The sequence below is a fragment of the Hordeum vulgare genome, chromosome 5H (genome assembly GCF_904849725.1).
Source record: "Hordeum vulgare subsp. vulgare chromosome 5H, MorexV3_pseudomolecules_assembly, whole genome shotgun sequence".
NCBI lineage: Eukaryota > Viridiplantae > Streptophyta > Magnoliopsida > Poales > Poaceae > Hordeum > Hordeum vulgare.
Window position 1 is genome coordinate 390703262 of NC_058522.1, and position 20924 is coordinate 390724185.

The 20924-nt window shown below is 45.0% G+C and overlaps 1 protein-coding gene across 1 annotated transcript in view; it reads left to right on the forward strand.

Annotated features, from left to right (window-relative positions):
- Positions 1-19414, forward strand: part of LOC123396757 — a 30652-nt gene extending 11238 nt beyond the window's left edge. The window contains exons 3-9 of the mRNA XM_045091598.1: positions 5880-6446; positions 6576-7526; positions 16468-16714; positions 17144-17795; positions 17931-18711; positions 18844-19064; positions 19312-19414. Coding sequence (XP_044947533.1) covers positions 5880-6446; positions 6576-7526; positions 16468-16714; positions 17144-17795; positions 17931-18711; positions 18844-19064; positions 19312-19414 — 3522 coding nt within the window. The remainder of the gene's footprint in view (positions 1-5879; positions 6447-6575; positions 7527-16467; positions 16715-17143; positions 17796-17930; positions 18712-18843; positions 19065-19311) is intronic.
- The last annotated feature ends 1510 nt before the right edge of the window (positions 19415-20924 follow it).

Sequence of the window (20924 nt, forward strand, 5' to 3'; positions counted from 1 at the left end):
TTCTAGTACTATCTTCTTATTTTGCTACAACCGACAAAAAAGTTGCTGCATCCGGCGATATTTTTTGTTTGCGAACACCGGCCACGACATATTTTTATCGAAACCGTGATGTTTTTTTACTGGAACAGTTTTAGTTTTTTGCTACAACCAGCGAATATTGTTTTTGTTCCTGATTTTTTTTGCTGAATATAATGGTGGTGGAAGCCTCCGTCGACGGCGAGCCGAGACGGCGGGGGTGCTGCAGGCCTGCAGCCACGGCGCCCACATGCAGGAACCACTACAAAATTTTGCATGCGCGCGTCCCATTTTTCACAGAAAAATATCCGTATATCACAGCTTCCTACCAGCGGCTTTGCAGTGGGCAAACAATGGAATATTCCATATTTTCGAAAAAGCAAAACCAATCACTAGTGGAAAACGGGCCTTTGGCCGTAACCCTTTAGTCCCGGCCTGCCTCTGGGCCGGGACTAAAGGCCCGGCCACGTCGCCCCAATTCTCAATGCCTGCCTCGAGGCTTTAGTCCCGACCCGTAAGGAGCCTTTAGTCCCGGTTCGTGTCCCAAACCGGGACTAAAGTCCTCTGCCCATATATAGCACAGCCCCCCTCTCCCCTCTTCCTTGCATTTTTCTTGGATGGAGGATTGTGGGTGTGTGCTAGCTCTCCACTTTTTTTGATGCACTAGAGGTGTTTGTTGAAATGTGTGTTAGAGCGATGCCGCTTCAGTTCACCGAACACAACTACGATATGAGATGCCTGAGCCACGCTTAAACCTCTTCCTCTTTATTTCTACTTATTCTAAAAGGTTAGCAACTATATTTCCTCATTTAGACCGTGCGGTACTAATTTTTAGGATCGTGATTGTATTTGATATACTGTCGTATAACACAGATGAGCCATCCATGGATGTACGGTGATCGACGCACAGCCGCTTACAGAGAAGGCGTGCATTCTTTTCGAGATGCAGCCGATGCGAACAAGCATGGTGGTGGCTATATGTTTTGTCCATGTGTTGATTGTCGGAATGAGAAGGATTACACTTCCTCAAGAGTCATTCAGAGCCACCTGCTTCGGTCCGGTTTTATGTCGGGCTATAATGTTTGGACCAAGCACGGAGACAGAGGGGTTATGATGGAAGACGACGATGAAGAAGAAGAGAACGATGATGACAACTACCGATATATGTTCCCTGAGTATGCTGATACCGCAATGGAAGACAATGAAGAAGAAGATCATGATGAAGAACGGGAACCAGATGAGCCCGCTGATGATCTTGGCCGGGTCATTTCTGATGCACGGCGAGGTTGAGACACAGAAAAGGAGAGGTTGCAGTTCGAGCAGATGTTACAGGACCACAAAAAATTGTTGTACCCAACTTGTGAAGATGGCCAGAAGAAGCTGGGTAGCACACTGGAATTGCTGAAGTGGAAGGCAGAGACCAGTGTGACTGACTCGTCATTCGAAAAGTTGCTGGTACTCATGAAGAAGATGCTTCCAAGAAAGAACGAATTGCCTGCCAGCACGTACGAAGCAAAGAATCTTGTCTGCCCTCTAGGATTAGACGTGCAGAAGATACATGCATGCCCTAATGATTGCATCCTCTACCACGGTGAGAAGTACGAGAATATGGATAAATGCCCGGTATGCACTGCGTTGCGGTATAAGATCGGAAAATATGACCCTGGTGATATTGAGGGCGAGCCACCCAGGAAGAGGGTTCCTGCCAAGGTGATGTGGTATGCTCCTATAATACCACGGTTGAAACGTCTGTTCAGAAATAAAGATCACGTGAAGTTGTTGCGATGGCACATGGAAGATCGTATGAAAGACGATAAGTTGAGGCACACCGCTGATGGTCGTGAGTGGAGAAAAATCGAGAGAGAGTTCCCGAGATTTGCAGCTGACACAAGGAACTTATGGTTAGGTCTGAGTACAGATGGCATGAATCCTTTTGGGGAGCAGAGTTGCAGTCACAACACCTGGCCCGTTACTCTATGTATCTACAACCTTCCTCCTTGGTTGTGCATGAAGCGGAAGTTCATTATGATGCCAGTGCTTATCCAAGGTCCAAAGCAACCCGGCAACGATATTGATGTGTACCTAAGGCCATTAGTTGATGAACTTTTACAGCTGTGGGCCGAACCAGGTGTACGTGTGTGGGACGAGCACAAACAAGAGGAATTTGACCTTCGAGCGTTGCTTTTCGTAACCATCAATGATTGGCCTGCTCTTAGTAACATTCCAGGACAGTCAAACAAGGGATACAATGCATGCATGCACTATTTGGATCAGACAGAAAGTATATATCTGGACAAATGTAGGAAGAATGTGTACCCGTACAATCGTCGTTTTCTTCCGCCCAAGCACCCCTTAAAGAAAAAAGGCAAGCATTTCAATGGCAAGGCAAAACCCCGGGGGAAGCCTGTCATCCGTACTGGTGCTGAAGTATTTGATATGGTCAAAGATTTAAAAGTAATCTTTGGAAAGGGTCCTGGTAGACAACCTGTTCCTAACGGCCCTGATAAGCGCGTACCCATGTGGAAGAAGAAATCTATATTTTGGGAGCTACCCTACTAGGAAGTCCATGAGGTCCGCTCGGCAATCGACGTGATGCACCTGACGAAGAATCTCTGCGTGAATATTCTAGGCTTCCTGGGCTTGTATGGGAAGTCAAAAGATACACCGGAAGCACAGGAGGACCAGGAACGTCATAAAGGAAGAGATGGCATGCATCCAGGGCAGTTTCAAGGGCGTGCCAGCTACGCTCTTACTAAGGAAGAGAAGGAAATCTTCTTTGAAGTCCTTTTCAGTATCAAGGTCCCGACTGGCTTCTCGTCAAATATAAAGGGAATCGTAAATATGAAAGACAAAAAATTCGAAAACCTAAAGTCTCATGACTGCCACGTGCTTATGACGCAATTGCTTCCGGTTGCATTGAGGGGAATTCTACCGGAAAATGTTCGCCTGGCAATTGTGAAGGTACGTGCATTCCTCAATGCAATTTCTCAGAAGGTAATCGATCGAGAAAGTCTATCAGGGTTACAGATTGATGTGGTCCAATGTCTGGTCAGCTTTGAGTTGTTGTTCCCGCCATCCTTCTTCAATATAATGACACACCTCCTAGTTCACCTAGTCGAAGAGATTAGAATTCCCGGTCCTGTGTTTCTACACAATATGTTCCCCTTCGAGAGGTTCATGGGAGTCTTAAAGAAATATGTTCGTAACCGTGCTAGGCCAGAAGGAAGCATCTCCAAGGGCTATGGAACAGAGGAGGTCATTGAGTTTTGTGTGGACTTTCTTCCCGACCTTAAGCTGATTGGTGTTCCTGAATCTCGGTATGAGGGTAGGCTGACAGGAAAAGGCACACTAGGAAGGAAAGCAAAAGTATGTATGGACGGGCATTCTTTGTCTCAAGCACACTACACAGTTCTACACAATTCCACCATGGTGGCTCCGTATATCGTGAGAAACAAGAATATTCTATGCTCAGAAAACCCGGGGAAGGCTGACTCCTGGATTAAAGGGGAACACGAGAAGACTTTCGGCAGTTGGTTGCAGACACATCTCATGAATGACGACACCGTTGGAGATGAGCTGTACTGTTTGGCCAGGCCACCATCTTCGACTATATGTACTTTCCAAGGGTATGAGATAAATGGGAATACATTTTACACGGTTGCCCAAGATAAAAAGAGCACCAACCAAAATAGTGGTGTCCGCTTTGATGCAACAGACGAGAATGGGCACTGTTTGGAAAGATATTACGGGTACATAGAGGAGATATGGGAACTTGACTATGGACCTACTTTTAAGATCCCTTTGTTTCGGTGCAAATGGGTGAAGCTGACAGGAGGCGGGGTAGCTGTAGACCAAAAGTACGGCATGACAACAGTGGATCTCAACAATCTTGCGTACATGGACGAACCATTTGCCCTAGCCAATTGAAAGGACGTGGATGTCGCCTAGAGGGGGGGTGAATAGGCACTTTAAAATAATTAAGGTTTAGGCTTGAACAAATGCGGAATAAAACTAACGTTTAATATGTCAAGCACAAAACCTCAAACAACTAGGCTCACCTATGTGCACCAACAACTTATGCTAAGCAAGATAAACAACTAAGTGATAGCAAGATATATGACAAGAGACAATATGGCTATCACAAAGTAAAGTGATGAGGACATCCCTACACTTGACCCACCTCCAACCTATGATGATGATCACCAAGTGGCTGCAAAGAAGACGTCCAATGATGAAATCAGAATTGGACCTATCACAAGAGCTCGTGCAAAGATAATAGAACAACGGGTGAATTCTCTCTTAGTTGAATATGCTATTTATTTTAATGAGAGCTTTCTACTACCTAAGTCTTTGAGTGTTTGCATACTCAGGTGCATGGGAGAAGAAGGCATAGCACGAGGGAGCGAGGAGTTGCAGCAAGAGGAGCATGATGTGGAGTACAAGCAAGAGGGCGCGAGGGAGGAGAGGCAGTCAGGCGCTAACGTCAAGGAGGAGGATCCCCACGTCGAGTAACACCAGGCGCACCAACACCATGTTGCAGCGCCATACCTCAAGTACATGGCCTGCGTGCCAAGGGGCTGAACCCAAGTTGGGTCAGTTTGTATCAAGTTGAGTCGAACCACATTTTGAGTCGACCAGTTTAGGTTGCACCAAGTCAGGAGGACCAGGCTGGGCGCACCAGACCTAGCACCCCCCCTGGGCGCATCACCCAGCCCCTCTTATATAGAGGGCTGCTCTCAGATTAGATAGATAGACCACGTTTAAGATAAAACCTAGTTCATGAGACTGCTATAAGCATTCATCTTGAATTCTTGTCTCCAATTCATATCGATCTGGAGATTATATACTACAAGTTAAGTGTGATCTGCTGTTCCATTGGGAATTAGTATATTGCAATTCTAACCGTCTCGTGGTCGACGGCTACGTTGCGCAAGTGTGTGAAGTTGGGAATATCCGAAGGGTAGAGAGCTGCTGCATTGGCATCAGGGATCTAGCAAGGAGAGATCATCGGCGACACCAAGCTATCTAACCACCATCATCATCTACGTTACCGCTCATTGAGAAGATCGGGCTACCCCATATCATCTTGGTATCAGATTTCCAGCGTTTACTCGGTGAGCATCCACACATCCACCCCGTAGATTAGTTTGTGTTCTTATTCCTATCCAGAAAAAGCCAAAAATAGTAGGGTTCGTAGTTTTTGCCATAGCCTAGATTGCATCGTAGCTTCGTTCTAGTTGCTGGTCAGTTGTGTTCGTCCTTTTGATCCTTTCAGTTTTGCTAGTAGGAGTCTAGGGTTTGTCTTTCTAGTTGTTACACAGAAAAAAAAGAAAAAAAGAGAGAGACATTGGCCAGAAGTTGCTGCTATCTATTGCTGGCATTGTATTATCTTGTATTTGCACTAGTAGTGAGCAATCTTGTGCCTGTATATCCTGAGCTTTTTGCTAGCGTCTCTCCCTGTGCATTGCAACACGAGCATTACTCCAACACATACGTCAAATCTACGCTCATTTTCAGAGTTGCAATTGCCCCATTTATCTCCACTGCATGAGTTTCTTTGGGTGTGTCTCACACGATCAGCACTAGGACTTGTCTTCGGTGTAGATAGGGTACCATACCTACAGCTCCACCAAATTTAATCCTGCTCTGTCATGTGGTAGCTCTTATACCCTGGTATTCACTTCATCACATCCGTGCACTAGCCTTCTATCCGACCTGGTAAGTGTGCATTACTATTCACTTTGGAACGGTAAGATTCCCTTTTCTTGTCAGTTCAGTGAGTTGTGAGTGTTCCACCCACACGATTTTTGATTTAGTGCACTAACCTGCTAATCATGTCTGAGAATGGTGTTGATGTGATGCAGAAAAAGGATGGTGACGAGTGTGTTACATGGAAGGAATATGAAGCTCTTCGTGATCATTTGACAGGGCTTATCCATAGATCCACTGACAATATTGATGCTGATATTCAAGCTATACACATGAAAGTGGATGCAACTGAAACTACAGTCAATGCTATGCAAACACAAGTCAATGATCTCCACACAAGCATACAACAATTGACAACTTCAGTCCATGGGCTGCGTGTAGCTATTGAGCAACGCCAACATGAGGGCCATGGAGATGATGATAGTGTCCATGGAGACAATGAAAACATGATGGGAAATAACGGCCGTGGGCGTGGCTTGCAAGGGCCTGGTCGTCCACCACCACTTGGTGCTCGACGTGTACCACTGCAGGAGGATGATGGTTTGGGTAAGCCTAAGTTCACAATTCCCAGATTTGAAGGCTCCACTGATGTAGAAGAGTACCTCACATGGGAGCTCAAGATGGAGAAATTATGGCGTTTGCATGATTACACTGAAGATAGGAAGATCAAGCTTGCTTCCTCAGAATTTGATGGTTATGCTTTGCGTTGGTGGGATACCATTGTGCGCGAATGACGAGAAGACAATGCGTTACCTATTCTTACTTGGCGCCATATGAAGGACATCATGCGAGCTCGTTTTGTTCCCACTAATTACTTGCGGACAGTTTATGATAAATTGACACAATTGAAGCAAGGTTCCCTGACGGTTGATGCATATTACATGGAGATGGAGATGTTGCTGCAGCGTGCACGAGTTAGAGAATCTGCTGAGATGACTATGCAACGTTTTCTCCATGGGCTGAAATATAACATCAAGGGTATTGTTAGGCATCACCAATACAATACAATGAACGAGCTCCTACACCATGCAAGAGAAGCTGAGTCCCAGTTGGCCGAAGAAGGTCAAATTAAAGCCCGTTATGCTACAGCGGGACGGTTCTCCAACAGAACACAGCTGCCTCCTTACACGCCTAGTGAGGGCGCTGCCAGCCGCCCCTTTTCTTCTGCAACAAAATCAGCCTCCACTGTTTCACAATCAAAGAAACCTGCTACTCCTGCTGCTAGCTCCGGTTCCAACATGTCTACAGCCCGTAACCGAGATATGCTCTGTCATACATGTGGAGGCAAGGGACACTTCAAGAGAGAGTGCCCAAACAGAAAAGTGATTATTGTGAACGATGACAATGAATATGAGACTAGAGACGACGCTGACCCATATGCTTCCGATGGTGATGGGTACGCAAGTGAGGGCGGCATCGATGCCTTTGCTTCTCCCGCGCCCATTATTGTTGTCAAGCAGCGTGCCCTTAGTGTGCAGCCACATGCTGATTCACAGCGTTGCAATCTGTTCCAAACCAAAGCACTAGTTGGCCCCAACAAAGCTTGTAAGGTGATCATTGATGGAGGTAGCTACCGTAATCTTGCAAGCAAAGAATTATGTGCCAAGCTGAAATTGAAGTATTTGCCTCATCCAAACCCATACTACGTACAATGGCTGAGTGACAATGGAGAGATGAAAGTGAATCATATGGTGCGTGTGAATTTTGAAATAGGACCATACACGGATTCCATTGAGTTTGATGTGGTTCCTATGACTGTTTGCCATCTCTTGTTGGGTCGGCCATGGCTGTATGATCGCCATGTGCAACACAATGGCCGCGCCAACACTTATCACTTGGAGTTCAAGGGCAAGAAAATAAATCTACAGCCTATGTCACCACAGCAAATTGTGAATGAGTCTCGTCAGAAAACAGAAGTGAATATCGACCAGCCACCTGCACGAGAGAACCCCATGAGTGACAATATAACGAAAAGTGCGAGAGAGACTAGTTTGCTTCTATTAGCCACCAAAGAAGACATGAGAGAATTTAGAGAGGATTCTGTTGGAAATATGCCCTAGAGGCAATAATAAATTAGTTATTATTATATTTCTTAGTTCATGATAATCGTTTATTATCCATGCTATAATTGTATTGATTGGAAACACAATACTTGTGTGGATACATAGACAAAACACTGTCCCTAGTAAGCCTCTAGTTGACTAGCTCGTTGATCAAAGATGGTCAAGGTTTCCTGGCCATAGGCAAGTGTTGTCACTTGATAACGGGATCACATCATTAGGAGAATCATGTGATGGACTAGACCCAAACTAATAGACGTAGCATGTTGATCGTGTCATTTTGTTGCTACTGTTTTCTGCGTGTCAAGTATTTGTTCCTATGACCATGAGATCATATAACTCACGGACACCGGAGGAATGCTTTGTGTGTATCAAACGTCGCAACGTAACTGGGTGACTATAAAGATGCTCTACAGGTATCTCCGAAGGTGTTCGTTGAGTTAGTATAGATCGAGACTGGGATTTGTCACTCCGTGTGACGGAGAGGTATCTCGGGGCCCACTCGGTAATACAACATCACACACAAGCCTTGCAAGCAATGTAACTTAATGTAAGTTGCGGGATCTTGTATTACGGAACGAGTAAATAGACTTGCCGGTAAACGAGATTGAAATAGGTATGCGGATACTAACGATCGAATCTCGGGCAAGTAACATACCGAAGGACAAAGGGAATGACATACGGGATTATATGAATCCTTGGCACTGAGGTTCAAACGATAAGATCTTCGTAGAATATGTAGGATCCAATATGGGCATCCAGGTCCCGCTATTGGATATTGACCAAGGAGTCTCTCGGGTCATGTCTACATAGTTCTCGAACCCGCAGGGTCTGCACACTTAAGGTTCGACGTTGTTTTATGCGTATTTGAGTTATATGGTTGGTTACCGAATGTTGTTCGGAGTCCCGGATGAGATCACGGACGTCACGAGGGTTTCCGGAATGGTCCGGAAACGAAGATTGATATATAGGATGACCTCATTTGGTTACCGGAAGGTTTTCGTGCATTACCGGAAAAGTTTCGGGCTCATCGGTAGTGTACCGGGAGTGCCGGGAGGGGTGCCGGGGACCATCGGGAGGGGTGTCACGCCCCAAGGGGTCTCATGGGCTATGGGAAGAGATAAACCAGCCCCTAGTGGGCTGGAATAAGTTCCCACTAAAGCCCATAAGGTTTGAGAAGAAAAAAACACAAGGTGGAAAGAGTTTCCAAGTGGGAAGGTGGAATCCTACTCCAAGTAGGATTGGAGTAGGACTCCTCCACCTCCAATTTCGGCCAAACCTTTAGGTTTTGAGGCTGCCTCCTCCCCTCCCTCCCACCTATATATACGGAGGTTTTAGGGCTGATTTAAGACGACTTTCTCACGGCTGCCCGACCACATACCTCCATAGTTTTTCCTCTAGATCGCGTTTCTGCGGAGCTCGGGCGGAGCCCTGCTGAGACAAGATCATCACCAACCTCCGGAGCGCCGTCACGCTGCCGGAGAACTCTTCTACCTCTCCGTCTCTCTTGCTGGATCAAGAAGGCCGAGATCATCGTCGAGCTGTATGTGTGCTGAACGCGGAGGTGCCGTCCGTTCGGTACTAGATCGTGGGACTGATCGCGGGATTGTTCGCGGGGCGGATCGAGGGACGTGAGGACGTTCCACTACATCAACCGCGTTCTCTAACGCTTCTGCTGTACGATCTACAAGGGTACGTAGATCACTCATCCCCTCTCGTAGATGGACATCACCATGATAGGTCTTCGTGCGCGTAGGAAAATTTTTGTTTCCCATGCGACGTTCCCCTACAGTGGCATCATGAGCTAGGTTCATGCGTAGATGTCTTCTCGAGTAGAACACAAAAGTTTTTGTGGGCGGTGATGTGCGTTTTGCTGCCCTCCTTAGTCTTTTCTTGATTCCGCGGTATTGTTGGATTGAAGCGGCTTGGACCGACATTACTCGTACGCTTACGAGAGACTGGTTTCATCGTTACGAGTAACCCCCTTTGCTCAAAGATGACTGGCAAGTGACGGTTTCTCCAACTTTAGTTGAATCGGATTTGACCGAGGAGGTCCTTGGATGAGGTTAAATAGCAATTCATATATCTCCGTTGTGGTGTTTGCGTAAGTAAGATGTGATCCTACTAGATGCCCTTGGTCACCACGTAAAACATGCAACAACAAAATTAGAGGACGTCTAACTTGTTTTTGCAGGGTATGATTGTGATGTGATATGGCCAATGATGTGATGTGATATATTGGATGTATGAGATGATCATGTTGTAATAGAAATATCGACTTGCACGTCGATGGTACGGCAACCGGCAGGAGCCATAGGGTTGTCTTTATACTAACATATGTGCTTGCAGATGCGTTTACTATTTTGCTAGGATGTAGCTTTAGTAGTAATAGCATAAGTAGCACGACAACCCCGATGGCAACACGTTGATGGATGATCATGGTGTGGCGCCGGTGACAAGAAGATCGTGCCGGTGCTTTGGTGATGGAGATCAAGAAGCACGTGATGATGGCCATATCATGTCACTTATGAATTGCATGTGATGTTAATCCTTTTGTGCACCTTATTTTGCTTAGAACGACGGTAGCATTATGAGGTGATCTCTCACTAAAATTTCAAGACGAAATTGTGTTCTCCCCGACTGTGCACCGTTGCGACAGTTCTTCGTTTCGAGACACCACGTGATGATCGGGTGTGATAGACTCAACGTTCACATACAACGGGTGCAAAACAGTTGCACACGCGGAACACTCGGGTTAAGCTTGACGAGCCTAGCATGTGCAGACATGGCCTCGGAACACATGAGACCGAAAGGTCGAGCATGAATCGTATAGTTGATATGATTAGCATAGGGATGCTTACCAGTGAAACTATTCTCGACTCACGTGATGATCGGACTTGAGATAGCGGATTTGGATCATGTACCACTCAAATGACTAGAGAGATGTACTTTTTGAGTGGGAGTTCATAAGTAATATGATTAATTGAACTAATTGTCATGAACATAGTCTAATGGTCTTTGCGAATTACGATGTAGCTTGCGCTATAGCTCTACTGTTTTTATATGTTCCTAGAGAAAATTTAGTTGAAAATTGATAGTAGCAACCTTTGCAGACTGAGTCTGTAAAACCGAGGATTGTCCTCATTGCTACGCAGAAGGCTTATGTCCTTAATGCACCACTCGGTGTGCTGCACCTCGAGCGTCGTCTGTGGATGCTATGAACATCCGACATACACGTTACTGATGACTACACGATAGTTCAGTGCAAGATACTTGATGGCTTAGAAGCAAGGCGCCGAAAACGTTGTAAAACGTCACGGAACATAAGTGATGTTCCGAAGAGATGAAATTGTGATTTCATGCTTGTGCCCTTGTTAAGAGGTACGAGACCTCCAAACAAGATTCTTTGTCCACAAAGTAAAGGAGAAAAGCTCAATCGTTGAGCATGTGCTCAGATTGTCTGAGTACGACAATCACTTGAATCAAGTGGGAGTTAATCTTCCAGATGAGATAGTGATGGTTCTCCAAAGTCACTGCCACCAAGCTATGAGAGCTTCGTGATGAACTATAACATATCAAGGATAGATACAATGATCCTTGAGCGGTTCGTGATGTTTTTACACTGCGAAAGTAGAAATCAAAAGGGAGCATCAATAGTTGATGGTTAGTAAAACCACTAAGTTTCAAGAAAGGCGAGGGCTAGAAGGGATACTTCGTGAAACGGCAAAACAGTTGCTGCGCTAATGAAGGGACCCAAGACTAAACCCAAACCCGAGACTAAGTGCTTCTGTAATGAGGGGAACAGTCACTGAGGCGGAGCAACTCTAGATACTTGGTAGATAAGAAGGCTGGCAAAAGTCGAGAGAAGTATATTTGATATACATAATGTTGATGTGTACTTTACTAGTACTCCTAGTAGCACGAGGGTATTGGATACCAGTTCGGTTGCTAAGTGATTAGTAACGCGAAATGAAAGCTACGGCGTAAACGGAGACTAGCTAAAGGCGAGGTGACGATACGTGTTGGAAGTGTTTCCAAGGTTGATATGATCAAATGTCGCACGCTCCCTCTACCATCGGGATTGGTGTTAAACCGAAATAATTGTTATTTGGTGCTTGCGTTAAGCATGAACATGATTGGATCATGTTTGTTGCAATACGATTATTCATTTAAAGAGAATAATGGTTACTCTGTTTGCTTGAATAATCACCTTTAATGGTTTATTGAATCTCGATCGTAGTGTTACACATGTTCATAATATTGGTGCCAAAAGATACGAGGTAGTGATGATAGTACCACTTACTTGTGGCACTGCCGCTTGAGTCATGTTAGTATAAATTGCATGAAGAGGCTCCATGCTGATGGATCTTTATACTCACTTGATTTTGAATCACTAGTGACATGCAAATCATACCACATGAGCAAGGCCTTATTTTCATTGAGATGAAACAAGATAGTAACTTGTTGGAAGTGATACATTTGATGTATGTAGTCCAATGAGTGCTGAGGCACGCAGTGGATATCATTATGTTCTTACTTCACTGACGACTTGAGTAGATACAGGAGTATTTACTTAATGAGTCACAAGTCTGAAATATTGAAAAGTTCAATTCTGTTTCAGAGTGAAGTTCGTCGTAACAAAAGGATAAACTGTCTACGATATGATCATAGAAATGAATATCTGAGTTACGAGTTTTGGTACGCAGTTAAGACAATGTGGAAGTTGTTTCGCAGTTCATGCCACCTGGAACATCATAGTGTGATGATGTGTCTGAACATCATAGCCACGCACTATTTGGTATGATGCATACTATGATGTCTCTTATCGATTTACCACTATCGTTTATGGGTTATGCATTAGAGACAACCGCACTCACTTTAAATAGGGCACCGCGTATTTCCGTTGAGATGACACAGTATAGACTGAGGTTTAGAGAAATCTAAACTGTCGTTTCTTGAAAGTTTGGGGCTTCGACACTTATGTGAAAAAGTTTCAGTCTGATAAGCTCGAACCCAAAGCGGATAAATGCATCTTCATAGGATATCCAAAACAGTTGGGTACATCTCCTATCTCAGATCCGAAAGCAAAGTGTTTGTTTCTAGAAACGGATCCTTTCTCGAGGAAAGGTTTCTCTCGAAAGAATTGAGTGGGAGGGTAGTAGAACTTGATGAGGTTATTGAACCATCACTTCATCCAGTGTGTAGCAGGGCGCAGGAAGTTGTTCATGTGGCGCCTACACCAATTGAAGTGGAAGCTGATGATGATGATCATTGAGCTTCGAATCAAGTTACTACAAACCTCGTAGGTCGACAAGGTCGCGTACTGCTGCAGAGTAGTACGGTAACCCTGTCTTGGAGGTCATGTTGTTGAGCAACTGTGAACCTGCGAGTTATGGAGAAAGCGATGGTGGGCCCGGATTCCGACAAATGGCTGGAAGCCATGAAATCCGAGAGAGGATCCATGTATGAAACCAAAGTGTAGACTTTGGAAGAACTACTTGATGGTCATAGGACTATTGAGTAAAGATGGATCTTTAAAAGAAGACAGACGATGATGGTGATAAGTCACTATTAAGAAAAGCTCGACTTGTCGCAAAGATGTTTTCGACAAGATCAAACAGTTGACTATGATGAGACTTTCTCACTCGTAGCGATGCTAAAGGTCTGTTAGAATTATGTTAGTTGTTGATGCATTATTTATGAAATATTGCACGTAGGATGTCAAAACATTGTTTCCTCGACGGTTTCCTTGAGCAAACATTGTATGTGATACAACCAGAAGGTTTTGTCGATCCTAAAAGATACTAGCAAGTATGCAAGCTCCAGTGATCCTTCAAAGGACTAGTGCAAGCATCTCGGAGTTGGAATATACACTTTGATGAGATGATCAAGGATTTTGGGTTTGTACAAGGTTTATGAGAAACTTGTATTTCCAAAGAAGTGAGTGGGAGCACTATAGAATTTCTGATAGGTATATGTGGTTGACATATTGTGGATCAGAAGTAATGTAGAATTTCTGTAAAGCATACAAGGTTGTTTTGAAAGAAGTTTTCAAAGGAGTACCTGGATTACGCTACTTGAACGTTGAGCATCAAAGATCTATGGAGATAGATCGAAAAGCGCTTAATGGAAGTTTCAACAAGATGCATGCCTTGACAAGTTTTTGAAAGGAGTTCAAAATAGATCAGCAAAGAAGGAGTTCTTGGTTGCGTTGTGAGGTGTGAATTTGAGTAAGACTCAAAACCCGACCCCGGCAGAATAAAGAGAATAGACGAAGGTCGTCTTCTATGCCTTAGCCGTAGAATCTAAAGTATGCCATGCTATGTACCGCACCTGATGTGTGCCTTGACTCAAAGTATGTTGAGAGGTACAGAGAGTGATCCATGATTGAATCACTAGCAGCGGTCAAAATTTATCCTTAGTAACTAATGGACTAAGGAATTTTTCTTGATTATGGAGGTGGTTGAAGAGTTCGTCGTAAAGGGTTACGTCGATGTAAGCTTTGACACTAATCCGAATAACTATGAGTAGTGAAACGGATTCGTATAGTAGAGTAGATATTTGGAGTATTTCCGAATAGTACATAGTAGCAGCATCTATAAGATGACATAAAGATTTGTAAAGAGCACACGGATCTGAAAGTTTCAGAACCGTTGACTAAAACCTCTCTCACGAGCAAGACGTGATCAGACCCCATAACTATATGGGTGTTGGATTCGTTGGAATCACATGGTGATGTGAACTAGATTATTGACTCTAGTGCAAGTGGGAGACTGTTGGAAATATGCCCTAGAGGCAATAATAAATTAGTTATTATTATATTTCTTAGTTCATGATAATCGTTTATTATCCATGCTATAATTGTATTGATTGGAAACACAATACTTGTGTGGATACATAGACAAAACACTGTCCCTAGTAAGCCTCTAGTTGACTAGCTCGTTGATCAAAGATGGTCAAGGTTTCCTGGCCATAGGCAAGTGTTGTCACTTGATAACGGGATCACATCATTAGGAGAATCATGTGATGGACTAGACCCAAACTAATAGACGTAGCATGTTGATCGTGTCATTTTGTTGCTACTGTTTTCTGCGTGTCAAGTATTTGTTCCTATGACCATGAGATCATATAACTCACGGACACCGGAGGAATGCTTTGTGTGTATCAAACGTCGCAACGTAACTGGGTGACTATAAAGATGCTCTACAGGTATCTCCGAAGGTGTTCGTTGAGTTAGTATAGATCGAGACTGGGATTTGTCACTCCGTGTGACGGAGAGGTATCTCGGGGCCCACTCGGTAATACAACATCACACACAAGCCTTGCAAGCAATGTAACTTAATGTAAGTTGCGGGATCTTGTATTACGGAACGAGTAAATAGACTTGCCGGTAAACGAGATTGAAATAGGTATGCGGATACTAACGATCGAATCTCGGGCAAGTAACATACCGAAGGACAAAGGGAATGACATACGGGATTATATGAATCCTTGGCACTGAGGTTCAAACGATAAGATCTTCGTAGAATATGTAGGATCCAATATGGGCATCCAGGTCCCGCTATTGGATATTGACCAAGGAGTCTCTCGGGTCATGTCTACATAGTTCTCGAACCCGCAGGGTCTGCACACTTAAGGTTCGACGTTGTTTTATGCGTATTTGAGTTATATGGTTGGTTACCGAATGTTGTTCGGAGTCCCGGATGAGATCACGGACGTCACGAGGGTTTCCGGAATGGTCCGGAAACGAAGATTGATATATAGGATGACCTCATTTGGTTACCGGAAGGTTTTCGTGCATTACCGGAAAAGTTTCGGGCTCATCGGTAGTGTACCGGGAGTGCCGGGAGGGGTGCCGGGGACCATCGGGAGGGGTGTCACGCCCCAAGGGGTCTCATGGGCTATGGGAAGAGATAAACCAGCCCCTAGTGGGCTGGAATAAGTTCCCACTAAAGCCCATAAGGTTTGAGAAGAAAAAAACACAAGGTGGAAAGAGTTTCCAAGTGGGAAGGTGGAATCCTACTCCAAGTAGGATTGGAGTAGGACTCCTCCACCTCCAATTTCGGCCAAACCTTTAGGTTTTGAGGCTGCCTCCTCCCCTCCCTCCCACCTATATATATGGAGGTTTTAGGGCTGATTTAAGACGACTTTCTCACGGCTGCCCGACCACATACCTCCATAGTTTTTCCTCTAGATCGCGTTTCTGCGGAGCTCGGGCGGAGCCCTGCTGAGACAAGATCATCACCAACCTCCGGAGCGCCGTCACGCTGCCGGAGAACTCTTCTACCTCTCCGTCTCTCTTGCTGGATCAAGAAGGCCGAGATCATCGTCGAGCTGTATGTGTGCTGAACGCGGAGGTGCCGTCCGTTCGGTACTAGATCGTGGGACTGATCGCGGGATTGTTCGCGGGGCGGATCGAGGGACGTGAGGACGTTCCACTACATCAACCGCGTTCTCTAACGCTTCTGCTGTACGATCTACAAGGGTACGTAGATCACTCATCCCCTCTCGTAGATGGACATCACCATGATAGGTCTTCGTGCGCGTAGGAAATTTTTTGTTTCCCATGCGACGTTCCCCTACAGATTCTACAACCATGCCTCTCGTGCTTATGTACAAAGGCGAGGTTTTAGTTTCTAATGATATGCAACCTGTTTCTCTTGGTGTGTCTGCTGTTTTGCAGGAATTTGGCGATGTGTTTCCGGAGGAGGTACCAGCGGGGCTACCACCATTGCGTGGAATTGAGCATCAAATTGATCTCATACCCGGCGCTACCCTCCCCAACCGAGCGCCATACAGGACCAACCCCGAAGAAATGAAGGAAATACAGAAGCAAGTGCAAGCACTACTAGACAAAGGGTATATTCGTGTTTCTCTTAGTCCTTGTGCGGTTCCTGTTATTTTGGTGCCTAAGAAAGATGGTACATGGTGTATGTGCGTCGATTGTAGAGCTATTAACAACATCACTATTCGATATCGTCATCCTATTCCACGCTTAGAGGATATGCTAGATGAGTTGAGTGGTGCTGCTGTTTTCTCTAAAATTGATTTGCGTAGTGGTTATCATCAAATTAGGATGAAAGAAGGGGATGAATGGAAAACTGCTTTCAAAACTAAATTTGGTTTATATGAGTGGCTAGTTATGCCTTTTGGTCTTACTAATGCACCTAGTACATTCATGAGATTAATGCATCATGTTTTGAGAGAGTTTATTGGTCGTTTTGTGGTTGTATATTTTGATGACATACTTATTTACAGCCGCAATGAATCTGAACATTGTGATCATATTAGACAAGTTTTGCAAGTGTTGCGTGATGCTAAATTGTATGCTAATCTTGAGAAGTGCACATTTGCAAAAGATAAGGTCATATTTCTGGGATACGTTGTATCTAAGCATGGAGTACAAGTCGATTCATCTAAAATTGAAGCAATTCAAAATTGGCCTACTCCCATGAATGTTAGTCAAGTACGAAGTTTTCACGGTCTTGCTGGTTTCTACCGGCGTTTTGTGAAAGACTTTAGTACTCTTGTTGCACCATTGAATGAATTAACTAAGAAAGGAGTGCCTTTTGTTTGGGGCGCTGCACAAGATCATGCATTTGATGAGCTAAAACGTTTGCTTACTTCTGCACCATTACTTGCACTACCAGATTTTTCTAAGCAATTTGAAGTTGAATGTGATGCTAGTGGTATAGGAATTGGTGGTGTGTTGATGCAAGAAGGTAGACCTATTTCTTATTTCAGCGAGAAACTTTCTGGTGCTAGATTGAATTATCCTATTTATGACAAAGAATTGTATGCGCTTGTTAGAGTTCTTGAAGTTTGGCAACATTATTTGTGGCCAAAAGAATTTATCATACATTCTGATCATGAAGCTTTAAAATATCTGAAAGCTCAATCTAATTTGCATAGGCGCCTCGCTAAGTGGGTTGAGTTCATTGAGTCGTTTCCCTACATAATTAAGCATAAGAAAGGGAAATATAATGTTGTTGCTGATGCTCTCTCTAGGAAGAACATGTTATTGACACATCTTGATGTTAAAATTCCTGGTTTAGAGAGCTTGTGTGATTTGTATGCAACTGATCATGATTTTGCTGAACCATATCGTTTGTGTATGCTTCGACACGCATGAGACAAGTACCACATACATGATAGATTTTTGTTTCGTGCTAACAAACTATGTGTTCCAGACTCGTCGGTGCGTTTGCTGTTGTTGCAGGAATCACATACAGGAGGATTGATGGGTCATTTTGGGCGTGAGAAGACATTGCTCATGCTAGCTGATCACTTTTATTGGCCCAAGATGAGGCGTGACGTGGACAGGTTTGTTAGGCGCTGCATTACATGTAACAAGTCCAAGTCAAAACTAAAGCCTCACGGTTTGTATACGCCACTACCTGCACCTACCACACCATGGGAAGATATCAATATGGATTTTGTGTTAGGTTTGCCACGCACTAAAAGAGGTCATGATTCTATATTTGTGGTAGTGGATAGATTTTCAAAGATGGCACATTTTATTGCATGCCACAAAAGCGACGATGCGTCGCATATTGCTAACCTGTTTTTCAGGGACATCGTACGCTTGCATGGAGTGCCAAAGACAATTGTTTCTGACAGGGACGTGAAGTTTATGAGCTACTTCTGGAAGACCCTATGGGGAAAGCTAGGAACGAAGCTGCTGTTCAGTACTACATGTCATCCCCAAACGGATGGTCAAACGGAGGTGGTGAATCGCACATTGTCCCAATTGCTGCGAGCTATGATCAAGAAAAATCTACGTGAGTGGGAGGAGTGTTTGCCACATGTTGAGTTTGCATATAACAGAGCGGTGCACACTACTACCCAGCTTTGTCCTTTTGACGTGGTGTATGGCTTCAAACCAATCACACCGCTAGATTTGCTGCCTCTTCCATTGCATGAGAGAGTAAATATGGAGGCATCAAAAAGAGCAGATTATGTGAAGAAAATTCATGAGAGGACACAAGCGGCTATTGAGAAGAAAGGCAAGTACGTTGCTGCTGCAAGAAACCACTCAAGAAAGCAAGTTTTGTTTCAGCCTGGAGATATGGTTTGGGTGCATCTGCGCAAGGATAGGTTCCCACAGCTGCGGCGTTCCAAGTTGTTGCCGCGTGGTGCTGGTCCTTACAAGGTGCTAGCCAAGATAAATGACAATGCCTACTCGATTGATATTCCTATTGCTGAGTTTGGTGGTGCTAGCAACAACTTCAACGTTGCTGATTTGTCACCATATGATGGAGAGGACCTTGGAGCGTCGAGGTCGACGCCTTTTGATGGGGGGGGGAGATGATGAGGACATCCCTACACTTGACCCACCTCCAACCTATGATGATGATCACCAAGTGGCTGCAAAGAAGACGTCCAATGATGAAATCAGAATTGGACCTATCACAAGAGCTCGTGCAAAGATAATAGAACAACAGGTGAATTCTCTCTTAGTTGAATATGCTATTTATTTTAATGAGAGCTTTGTACTGCCTAAGTCTTTGAGTGTTTGCATATTCAGGTGCATGGGAGAAGAAGGCATAGCACGAGGGAGCGGGGAGTTGCAGCAAGAGGAGCATGACGTGGAGTACAAGCAAGAGGGCGCGAGGGAGGAGAGGCAGTGAGGCGCTAACGTCAAGGAGGAGGATCCCCTCGTCGAGTAACACCAGGCGCACCAACACCATGTTGCAGCGCCATACCTCAAGTACATGGCCTGCGTGCCAAGGGGCTGAACCCAAGTTGGGTCAGTTTGTATCAAGTTGAGTCGAACCACGTTTTGAGTCGACCAGTTTAGGTTGCACCAAGTCAGGAGGACCAGGCTGGGCGCACCAGACCTAGCCCCCCCCCCCCTGGGCGCATCACCCAGCCCCTCTTATATAGAGGGCTGCTCTCAGATTAGATAGATAGACCACATTTAAGATAAACCCTAGTTCATGAGACTGCTATAAGCATTCATCTTGAATTCTTGTCTCCAATTCGTATCGATCTGGAGATTATATACTACAAGTTAAGTGTGATCTGCTGTTCCATTGGGAATTAGTATATTGCAATTCTAACCGTCTCGTGGTCGACGGCTACGTTGCGCAAGTGTGTGAAGTTGTGAATATCCGAAGGGTAGAGAGCTGCTGCATTGGCATCAGGGATCTAGCGAGGAGAGATCATCGGTGACACCAAGCTATCTAACCACCATCATCATCTACGTCAAGTGTGTGAAGTTGTGAATATCCGAAGGGTAGAGAGCTGCTGCATTGGCATCAGGGATCTAGCGAGGAGAGATCATCGGTGACACCAAGCTATCTAACCACCATCATCATCTACGTTACCGCTCATTGAGAAGATCGGGCTACCCCATATCATAAAGTGCATAAGTAAAGGGTTCGGGTAAGAGATAACCGAGGTACGCGGAGACGATGATGTATCCCGAAGTTCACACCCTTGCGGATGCTAATCTCCGTTGGAGCGGTGTGGAGGCACAATGCTCCCCAAGATGCCACTAAGGCCACCGTAATCTCCTCACGCCCTCACACAATGCAAGATGCCGTGATTCCACTAAGGGACCCTTGAGGGCGGTCACCGAACCCGTACAAATGGCAAACCTTGGGGGCGGTTACCGAACCCGTACACGTGGCAACCCTTGGGGGCGGTTACCGGTACCCGTACAAATTGCTCGAGGCTATCTCCACAACCTAATTGGAGGCCCCGACGCTTGCCCGGAGCTTCACACCACAATGATTGAGCTCCGAGACACCACCAAGCTTCTAGGATGCCAAAGCATCCACGAAGAACAATATCTAGGGTACTAAGTACCAAAGGTAGTAAGCTTCTCAACCTTCACTTCCACGTATCACCGTGGAGAACTCAAACCGATGCAACCAATGCAATGGCAAGAACACACGAAGTGGTCAAGTCTCTCACACTCAAATCCCTCCACAACAACGAAAGCTATGGAGAAATATGAGAGGAAGAACAAGGAGCTCACAAAGAACTCCAAGATCAAGATCCAAGGGGTTCCCCTCACATAGAGGAGAAAGTGATTGGTGGAGATGTGGATCTAGATCTCCTCTCTCTTTTCCCTCAAGAACAAGCAAGAATCATTGGAGGGATTGAGAGTAAGCAAGCTCTAAGAATGTCAAC